Source organism: Rissa tridactyla, chromosome 1 (assembly GCF_028500815.1).
Source record: "Rissa tridactyla isolate bRisTri1 chromosome 1, bRisTri1.patW.cur.20221130, whole genome shotgun sequence".
NCBI classification, from domain to species: domain Eukaryota; kingdom Metazoa; phylum Chordata; class Aves; order Charadriiformes; family Laridae; genus Rissa; species Rissa tridactyla.
Genome location: NC_071466.1, coordinates 204006502 through 204017320, shown reverse-complemented (window position 1 = coordinate 204017320; position 10819 = coordinate 204006502). Strand labels below are relative to the sequence as shown.

The 10819-nt window shown below is 41.2% G+C and overlaps 1 protein-coding gene across 1 annotated transcript; it reads right to left on the bottom strand.

Moving 5' to 3' along the window:
• Nucleotides 1-1454: 1454 nt before the first annotated feature.
• Nucleotides 1455-5072, bottom strand: SYPL1 (synaptophysin like 1). The gene is made up of 5 exons (XM_054182276.1): nucleotides 5004-5072; nucleotides 4113-4231; nucleotides 3535-3739; nucleotides 2482-2670; nucleotides 1455-1589 (listed from the first exon to the last, which is right to left on the bottom strand). The coding sequence occupies exons 1-5, from the start codon at nucleotides 5070-5072 to the stop codon at nucleotides 1455-1457; spliced, it is 717 nt and encodes a 238-aa protein (XP_054038251.1).
• Nucleotides 5073-10819: the final 5747 nt, after the last annotated feature.

Genomic DNA, 10819 nt, shown 5'->3' with positions numbered 1-10819 from the left:
CAGTAACACAGCTAGTATTGTTAAACAGGAAAGAGCAGAAGCTCATTGCTTTCAGATCCTTTATCCAGGAATGAAAAAGAAAAAGAACATGGTTTTAGAAAGGGACATCTGAACATTCTTACCTCTTCCAAAGGAAGTTAAAATGAAATTTTGGACAGTTATAAGTAATATCCCCCCTAAGGGCTGACAGAAAGAAGTCCTAATCAGCACCAGGCAGCTGCAGGAGCGATAGAAACTCCTCTCCACAAAAAACTCCAGGCATCAGTGTGAAAAACCTTTTGTAGCACAGGTAAGAGAAAGGACTCAAGGCACATTCTTTCAGCAGCTGTCATACTTATTCTATTATGCTCTTTGGACTGGAAGTTTACTATCAGAAAGTCAGTAGCTCTGGCACACTGAACAATTAGTATTTGTGTTATATACATACTATTACATCCATTTTCATCCTAAACAGTTTAAATAAAAGCCCCTGGACAACCACTTACTATGTTTGTCAAGACAAACATTTTCTGAGCTATTCACAGAGGACCAGGTATCTTATTAAAGAAGTCCACATGAGAAGAACTAAATATTGCTCCCAATGAATAAGCTGAACAGCATCAATGAAGACTTAGTCATATTCAGACATCTCCAGTTATGGCCTTCCACACACAAGCATTTTTTCAATCACCTCAAAAAGAATTCAGAGAAGCCCAGACACTAGCAGTTAGAATATATCAGTGTTTGTAAGGGTTTCGGGCCATACTTTACTTTTTTTTTTTTAAATGCTTAAGTCATCTATTGCACATGTATACACTCTCTCATCTTTGTTAAATGAGTTTATAGCAAAACTATAAGCTATCTTCTCGTTTAGAGATTGTCCTGAGCCACGAAGTAGTAACAACATAATAAAGACAGAAGTAACGTCCTTCCAGAGAGGTCTGTCAGCAGATTTGATACAATAATCTGAATGGAATATCTGTAAACTAACATGTGATGGCTGCAGCTCTGACAGAGCTACGAGTTTTACTTGGATGGCTTTTACAAGGTGTAAGTGACAGGAAGAAGCTGGACTGCATTTTCACACGCCGTAGTTGCATTTACATTTTATTTTTCAGCCAAGGCTTGTTAGAACTAAAGAAGTGGCAGTAATAACCCAAATGCAGTTTCTTCTCCCCCATTCCTCCTATGAAGCTAATTTAAGAACCCAAAAGGATCAGCATCCAGATAACTTTAACATTTTGCTCTTCAAAAACTGTAATAAAAAGCTGCACAGCTTCGAAAGGCATAATATATTTCAAGATAATCAAACACTTCAATTGGAGTATCCAAGACCTTTTGTCAGAGAGCTTCACAGAGCAAAACAGATGTTTGTACAAAGTATTATCAATTATTATTGAAGTAAATCCTAATGGCTCCATGCTCTTGGCAGTGTGATGTAAAAAGTAGAAGCATTTCAAAGTATCACCTTGTTTTTATATTCCTCTTTGAGTTGAATATATTGCTGGACTTTGCTGAGGAATTCTCTTTGATTGGTTGTGTAGGTTGGTGTCCTTGTATACAAACCAAATATTTCCTCCCCATAAAACCATATTAAGCAAGCCAAACACCTGTAGGTTTAGGAAAAAAAAAGTGAGATTAAGTTTTTGTTGTTGGGTTTGTTTGTTGTTTTTGTGGTTGTTTTTTTTTTTTTTAAACAACAAAACCAACCATCTAGAATATGACTTCAAGGCAAGCCAGAAACAACTGCTATCTTTGGCACCCCTTTGATTTGAGCAAGACATTTCCACATGCTATGGAGTATTACAAGGTATTTTTACAGACTTCTTTGGAAATCAGATTGTCAGTTTACTCTATCCTTTGCATGGAATTAAACAAATTCTTTTCAGTCACTCAGCACTTCTGCATGTGCACATCCAGAGCACATGATTAATTATTATCAGGCCAATGAATAGCAGCCAGAGTTCTGAAAAGCAGGATTCACTAGGAAGATCACACAATAAACCTCATTTGCCCTGCTGTAAGGAGTTCCTTCTATGAACATAAGCTTTATATTGTTGTATTACAAGGAACCTCTATTTGAGGTGTAAAAATTGCTCACAGTTGATGAAAAAGCTAGGTTCAGCACCAAAAGGCAGAGCAGGAAGCATAGTGTTTCCTCCTTACTTGTATCAGTCAACAAACCACTTGGGTGGCTCAGTAAGAGAGCTCTTGGCTACAGAAAGAAATAATGAAGAGACTCAAATGTATCTGTAAATGCTGCTCTAGAGACAGATCCTAGAAGTTGTTGCTCTTAATTTCTTTGAGGAAACAAGTCTCCTTCTAAAGAAAAGCTTTGGTCAGTGTTTTACCACAGTATTAATGGGTCTGAATGACTAATAACCCATAAAGCAATCTTAACCCATTAAGCAACACATGCAATCAGTGGAAGGAGGGCTCTCAGGTGCCATTGGCTGTTTTCTAACACATTTATTGTACCCACACGGCAGAAGGCATACATACCACAGACACATTCAGAGTTTTCATGCTGGTCACAGAAGCAAAGCGACAAGTTGTTCCTGGTGCTTTGCAAGATTCGATTCCTGGAATGGCACTGGCCCCTGTGGACATTTTGATATCGGCAAGTGCCGTTGCCCAAGAAAAAGTACTGACAAGCCACAAAAAGGCTGTTATGACAGTGATAGCCAAGTCCTACAGAAGAGAAGTATTTATTATTAAGTTAAAAAAATTTGCATGAATGTACATAAAAGAGCAAAGCAGAGACAGTATCAATTATATCACCAAAATAACCACATCAGTGCTAATCTTCACAAGCAAATTTAGCCATTAACGTTGTATTCTGTGTCGATAATCAGCTACAAAACTGTATGCCTTTTGCATCTATCAAGCACAAGCAATCTTATCCTTTGTAAGAAATTAGTCCCTAAAAAAAAAAAATCAGATGCCTAGCACTTACGTTATAAAAATTTAAGTCAAAGTTTAGTAAAGGGGGAGTGACAGGGAAGAAGGTGCATAGCTTTTAAATCTGGGTGGTTGAATGCTAAAATTTGGCTTGAAAGGTCACTAAGTCTGTTTCTAAGCAAGCTCTGAGATTTCTCATTCTGAGGATAAGGGCTTTGGTATTTAAGGTGACTAAAATTCATGAGATACCTATTTTCCTCTGCCAATTGCATTTGCACAGCAGGTGCTCTACACAGGGAAAAATTCCCAGAGACTAACAGAGGCGGTTTCACCTATGGAACAACTCTATATTAAAATCACAATACAAATGAAAAAGTTGTGGTGAAGACGTTGTTCACCTGAGAAGGCGGAACTTCATTCCACTCTGCTTTAATAGCTGCAGCAGGTAGGATGCTATGGCTGTTGAAGGGCTTTGGGTTCCCTTTTCTGCTTGAGTGCTGTAGTGACTAGTTTAAGATGCTTGTGTTCATGCTCCATCTAACTTTTGGAACTACTGAATAGTTGTAAATTATTCAGATATTCTTGTATTAGCAGTATTTCTTATCTCTCTGTGGTTTCAAAAGCAAAACATGAAAATATCGTAGTATTACTTACAGTTAGTGGAAACTTGCTGTTTTGCTGATACACACGCTTATATCCAATATATACCACAAGGGCAGCAATGCAGTAGAGGAATGACAACACTGCAAGCGTAACAAAGAACTGTGCAGAAGAGGAGAAGTTGCCCACGAGATAGACATCAGTCCAAGTACCACCACAGCGCTTTGGGTCTGGTGCACTAAATACAACAGTATTCAACCTGCAAATATTACGTCGTTCATGTAGTTAGAGTTTCCCATACAGTGGAAACTTCATACAATCATGCTTCAGCATTCTAGTTGCTTAAGTTTACTCCAAAAGACAGTTGATATTTGCATAATATATCAGTTATACAACACAAAGATTTGTCAAGATATCTGAAGATTGTTCCCCATCCTACACTGACAACCACAGTGCTTTGAACAATTACAACTAAATACTTATTCATTTATTGCTACTACACAGCAAGCCAGAGGTTTCACGTGTTCATTCAGATACATACAGTAAGTACACATTCATAGGGAGACAGATGGGGAAAGAAGCGACTAATAAATAATTAGCATGTGAGTGACAAACAAAGAACTCACACTCACCTGAATGGATAAGCAAAAGCAGCTGTAACCGTTTTGTTTGCCACACCTTTGCAGGAAACTTGAAGGGTAGTTTCACCTTGAAAGCCTCCACATGTGGCAAAAGCAAAGATGGAAAAAATCTATAGGAATTGAGATGTAGACATATTAATGCATGCCGCTAGAGCTCAAAGGAAATAACATTTATCTGAAACAGCTAATGAAGACAAGAAATAGCAACAAAGTTAGCAGTAGTGAGGTATGAAGTGATGTCAAGAGGTAATGAAAATGTTGAGTTTCTAAACACCAAAAACCATGAGCAAAACCACTAACAAAATCCCATTTGAAAGCTTTTTGTTTATATTTTTCTTAGCTGTACAGCAAAGTTTTTTGTCTTGCCTTTTTTTTCCTTTTAGTGCTAAAAGCCAGCCCAGTACCTCTTTCAGCTGGTAAGGAAAACGTTTTTAGGAGTCTCAGACAACCACAACCATAGATTAGAGTAGCCAGAAGGTACATGCTCAGAGTACTGCACATCAGCCTGACTCTTTAAGTAGCTCTTGTTTTCCCTTTGTTCACTAGCAAAACCCTAAACCCCATATAATCAGAAGGCACAACACACAGCAGTGCGAGTTACCATGACAAACTTCTAATTAATACAGAAAACAACCGTTTTCTTCCCTCCCAGCCAGAGGACTTGGCTGAAGAGCGGCCTTGTGTTGAACATCCACCGCAACATCCATTCTTATGTAGAACATCCATCCACCACGTGAGCCAAGGAGTGGGCAGCCCAACAACACGCACCTCTTCAGGCCTACCCAGCTAGGACACAGGAGCAAACCAAGGCCTGGGAAAGGAGAATAAACAGCCCCACAAGGAGAACAAGGCTTCCCCTTGTGCATCCCCAGCCCCACTTACCCACTCAAGGACCTTAATGAAGCCCAGGGGCTCCAGGAGCAAGCCAAAGTCCACCCGTAAGCCAGCCATCCTGGGAGATACCAGAACAGACAGCAGAGACCTCAGGAACCCACACCACCACCTGTCCACAACTGCAGCCCCACACGGGCACCTCCCTATAGGGCCAGCCCCATGCTCCTCCCCCTGCTCCTCCCTGCCACACCCTCCCACCCCACGCTGGGGCTGGTCCCACCCACAGTCACATCACTCTGGGGGTCTTCAAGGGGAGATTCTGAAAACAAGACAACAGGGCAGAAGCTCCCCCCTCCCCTCAAGCGTATGTATGCGTGTAAGGAAGTGCCAACCCAACAGCATTATGGGGGAGGCTCTCATGCCTGTTCTGGGAAGAATGAGTGCCTGTATGATAACACCTGCAGCATGGGGAGCAGGAGGCATGAGAGGTCTGTGTGCACGTATGATCTCATTTTGATCCTGGAGACAGGGTGGGTGGGATAGCAGTGCTGCCATGGATGGATACAGGCTCCTTAGGAAGGGCGAACCAGGATGGTGAGGAGGTGGAGGTGCCCTTTATGTGAGCGAGCAGAAGGCATGCATGGAGCTCTGCCTTAGGATGGATGATAAGCTAGCTGAAAGTTTATGGGCTGGTTTATGGCAGACCAACATGGATGATGCTACTGTGGCTGTCTGCTGCAAACTACCTGATCAAGAAGAAGTAGAGGAGAATTTCTTCAGATAACCTGAAGGTGGCCCTGGTCCTCAGAGCGAACTTTAAGTACCTGCTGGAAGGGCAACACAGCAGGGCACAAGCAATCCAGGTGGTTTCTGGAGTGCAGTGATAAAAGCTGACTCATGCAGGCGATGGAGGAGCTGCCAAGGTGAGGTGCTCTACGGACTTGATGCTTACAGATAAGCAAGGACTGGTCAGGGATATGGAGGCTGGGGGCAGCCTTGGCTGAGTTTGTTGTGTGACAGGTGTTACTACTGTGAATAAGTTGCGGGAGGCCAGCCAAGGGAAGCTGCCAGGTTGGGGAATACGTATGGGAATGGTAACAAAGAGTCAGTCTTTCCGCTGGCCTGGGGCTACACAGCTCCGAAACATTGGCAGCAGGGTGGGATGTTCTCACACAGTTTGGTTCTCTGTTCAAGGAAGATTTTTGACCCTAGCTTTCTGCTCAACAAGCAAGAGAGGTGCTGAGATCTGCCTGCTGCTACGGCCTCCTGGAGGTAGTCCAAGTTTAAAGCTGTAGAAAGGATGGCCCTTTCCTTTCTTTCGCTGCTACATTACAAATACAGCTGGTGTCCAGCCTGGCAGCCTCCTCCCTGGCTAGTGACTTCTGCTTTGTTCTCGTTTGCGCTTGTGAGCCTGAGATGAACTGTGCACACAAAATACAGTCAATCCCTAGTTGTCAAATTTTGATGTGCCTGTTCTTGAGTGTTATAGAAACTCTTAAAATGAATAGAATAGTCTCCTTTATTACATGGAATTTATATTGTTGATACCTCAAAATACAATAAATTGGTATCACTGATTCTATTAATTCCAGTATCTGTAAATGGCTTGTAATTCTGATGTAACCGTAGGCTTGCTAGCAACACTACTAAATCCATACTTAACGTATGAGCTTGCTGTTAAGATCAATTTACAGATTAGTAACTAATTTGCAAATGATGACTAGTTGGCCTGTGTGTTGGAAATCTCAAGAATATATGTTTATGGGTAAAAAACACACCTGGTGCAGAGTACACTGAAGGGTGAGAGCACCTGTGTGGCAAGGGCTACCTGTGGAGCTTTCCTTGGGAGAGTGAGGTCATTCTGCAAGCACGTAGGAAGCTGGGAACAGGGTGCCAAGCCTCCCAGGACTCTAGCAGAATGTACAGGTGTTGTCAAGTGTATGCTAAAATTAATTTTTAAAACGCTCCATTGTCTTTGTCATGGGGGTAGAGCATTCTCTCATTTATGCAGGCTTTTGAAGCACAAAAATGGTCACCTGCTCCTTGAAGCAGGCTACTAAAATGCTATTTGTAGTGTTAGAAATCACAGCAGGGTATCACAGGGATGGGAACCCCCAGGGTAAGAGGGGCCTAAATCACCAGTCTGCAGAACAGCACCTTGCATTTCCAAATGAAGGTGACAAGATCTGTGAGGGTCTGGCGTGGTCCTGGTTGTGGCTCCATCCCCTGCAAATGCGTCGCTCTGCAGGGCCATCAGTGTCCCTTTAGTACCACAGGGCCAGAGCTCTCTGCCTGAGCCTTCATCTTGCATTTTCAGGGGTGTTTTAGATAGGCTTAGCAAAGGCTGTCCAAGGTGAAGTCTAAGACAATAAAACTAGTTATTTCATTAGTTATAATGAACTTCTAATTTGTTTTCATAAGATATGTCATGGACTGATGTTGCAAGGGGAGAGCAGTAATCTGATTTTTGGTGCTGAAATTAATCCCTCTTGAGGTTAATGGAGTCGAACAGTGGGGGCAAATTAGAGAGCAAAACCATAGCAGAGTTGTGCAAGTCTCCTAGGGTCTCTCTCATGGGAATATTGCAATGGCACAACTAAAACCTGCTTTAGTTTGGGCTGTGCTGCTCTCATAGGATCAAAGTCCAATGGGGGAGTCACTGACAGTGGAACTGACGGTGTTTCTTATGTATTTCGTGGTGGTGTTTCTAAAGCAGCCAGTGAAATGCCCTCTGATCTTGTAAGGGTCTGTCATAGTTCAATGTTATTTCCCCTGAATTAAATGAGCAGTGGCTGAACCAGGAAACGTAGCTTATGAGAGACTATTTATGCATCCTACTCTCCATATAACACACGAATCTCAAACCACCACCACCCCCCTCAATCACCAGCACAGACAAGCAGTGCTGAGGGTTCAAGCCACCTTAATTTGCTTAGCTGCCTGAACAGGCAGTGCCTTTAAGGAGTTAAATAGGAATAAAAAATAGAAAAGGGACAGACCAAGATAAAAGATGGAATATCTATTTGCTTATCACCTCCACATCCTTCATGCCCAAGAAAAACTGTTCCATATATAAGTGACATATAAAGCCTTGGTTCAGTCTAAATGAAACAAGCAACTCCCCGCCCCCCATCCAATATGTCTCAGTATTCTTTTTCTCTGTCTCCCTTCTTTCCCATCTTCTACTTAAACCCTGTAAGCTATGTATCTCCCTAAAAATACATATAGGCACTTGTTTGATTCCTCTCCTTTCCCACTTGTCAGTTAGTTAAAAGTTTTTAATTATTTAAAGCATTCTTCAAAAATGCTCTGAGCTCCTGACTGATATTTCCCCCCCTCCCCAAGTCTTTTCAGGTGTCAGATGTCTGGTATGGATGTTCTGTGAACTATACGCAATGTTGTAGCTGTAGGCTCATTAATTCAAAATTGGAAAAGACTCTTAATTTTTCACTCCATATAACTTATCTCTCTGCTGGGGTTAAAAGTCTTTTGGAACATTTTTGCTAGTGGATTGCATTCCAAAGCGATATCCAGCACTTTAAATATAGATAGTACTTCCATAGGCCAATTTCATAAACTGAAACCAATTCTGAATCGAATCTCTGCAAGGAAGAATTTAAGCAGGTAGGTTGTACACTGTTTAAGAGCACCAAAAAAGCCCACTACAAAAAGAGAGAGTTATTTTCCTTGGAAAATCAGTTTGGCTTAGAGAGAAGGTGACATAAATATAAAAATTATATAGTAAATGGGAGAAAAGAGAAGTTGATAACAATGAATATAAATTAGAAGGCAGCCTATTGCAGAAAAGTGATAAGAAAGCGAATGGACTGAGGGACCAGTATATGGTCTGCAGGCTTGCAGACAACAACAATGCATTTTTGAAACACAGGAGGAAGAAAAGAGATTATACCGAAGTGAACAGACAGAAATGATGGAAATCAGCTAAAAAAAAAAAAAAAGAAAAAAAGAAAAAGGGCAGGAATGACCAATATTATGTTCTGTATTTGGGAAAAAGCAGGAAAGTATTAATATGCTAATCATGTAATAAATCCTTTCCACTCCAGCAGGGCTCAGGGGAGTGTTGAGTCACATCTGCTAAAGCTTTTATATCAGTTGTCAATACCCAGCAACCCCGGCTTGGACAGGGCTGATAAAGGAGTTCTCAGAATATGAACAATGATTGCCAGTCATCTTTAAAACACTGGTCAAGATCCAGATGTCTGATGTTATGGCAACATAGGCCTATACATTTATCACTATTCCTAAGAAAAAAGATGGATTGACTGGCGCAGAACCCTCTTGATAGAGAATTAAGTTAGAACAATATAGTTAATGTCAAGCTACACGGTCATTTGGGAGTTAGTTCTTGCTGATTAGCCTATGTTTAAACCTGTGCTTAAGCAGCGATGATCAAAAGACTGGACTGATGCTGTTAGTAGTTGCCATTACAGCATACGAGATATTTGACTTGATGAATCTAGAAGAATATAAAACTGATGTGAAACACTGATTTAATTAGAAACTAGGTAACTGATGGGTCTTAAACTGAAAATCAGCATGATTAGTGGAAAAAAATAATAATTCCCAGTATAGCGAGTCCCATTCTTTGGAAAATAAAAAGGAGGACAAAACGGTGGGGTTTATACAGCCAGTCTCGTGGTGTCTGATGAGGCTGTGGGAGAGACTGGCGGAAGACACGTCTCCAACAGAGACAGCAAAGCGCTGGTGCCCCTGTGCAAGGAGCAAGTGAGCTTCCTCTGGAGCATTGTGCAGCAGTCTCATTTACTAATGCTTGCGGAAGATTAATTCAAACTACCTGGATGATTAAGGGTCACGGAGAGCTCATTTTCTTAGACTGAAAGAACTTGGGTGGTTTAGCTCAGCAAAACGAAGGGTAACTGAAGCTATTTCTGCTGGTTTCAAGTACACCAGGGAGCAGACACAGGGAAGGCAGAGATTTATACTAAAAGACAGTTCTACCACAGGGATCACTGCGTATAATCAAAAAATTATGATTTATGCTGAACGTGAGTATGAGATTCTGGAAATTACTTACAACAGAAGGCAAATACTGGAGGTTGTTTTAGGAGGGAGTTCAGAATAGTTGTGTTGTTGCTTGTGATAGCAGTGGAAAAAACTTGATGATTCATGATGTTCTTTTCCCATCCTAATTCCCTACGTGGTCCAAACAAGGATTAATTCAGGGAAGTCCTGAGCTCTGTGTTTATAGATAAAGCGAGAGTAGATGATTAAGTTCATAGTTATCTGGCAGGGGAGACAGCATTGCACGGGACCTCTCTGCCCACAACACTGTCTGCTCAGCACGTCTGACATGACTCTTACAAAACTCCAGGTGGGGAAAGTGCTTTTCTTCCTCCCATATTAAATAAATAGCACCTGCCAAATAGCTGTTTACAGGTAGTTTCTTGTGATATAATTTTTCTGTCTGTTTCGTTAGCTGTCTGTCAGTTTTCTAGTATCTTTTCAGCATTTTGTTTGTTTGTGCACTCTGATGTTTTAAACCTTGCCTCTTTATACCTGTCAGTATATTTATTATTCCATTTATTCCTCTTTTGGCTCTTTAATAACAATGCTAAGTGCTTTTTTCCTGATTTCTGTGGCACCCTTTGCCTTTTCTCCAAGACTTTGGAAATCACTGTTTAACGTCTTTTGCTAAAAGTCCTTGAGACATTTTTCACTGCATGTGCCATTCATCTATCATGCCCAAGCGGGTTTTAAGTTCTGTGGTTAATGCAAGTTAGATTTTCTAGAGACACTGTATCAAAATTTAAAAAAATAAATTCTAGGCATTTTACACTGACTGCCTTTATTTCATTTACTCACAGCAGCTTAGTTACTTCTGA

What these genes read in the sequence shown, in the direction of transcription:
- SYPL1 (XM_054182276.1), bottom strand. Translation starts at nt 5,072, where the DNA reads ATGGCTGGCTTACGGGTGGACTTTGGCTTGCTCCTGGAGCCCCTGGGC. An exon ending in TCATTAAGGTCCTTGAGTGG is followed by an intron (nt 4,232 to 5,003) that starts GTAAGTGGGGCT and finishes CAATTCCTATAG; the next exon opens with ATTTTTTCCATCTTTGCTTT. An exon ending in GCTTTTGCTTATCCATTCAG is followed by an intron (nt 3,740 to 4,112) that starts GTGAGTGTGAGT and finishes TAATATTTGCAG; the next exon opens with GTTGAATACTGTTGTATTTA.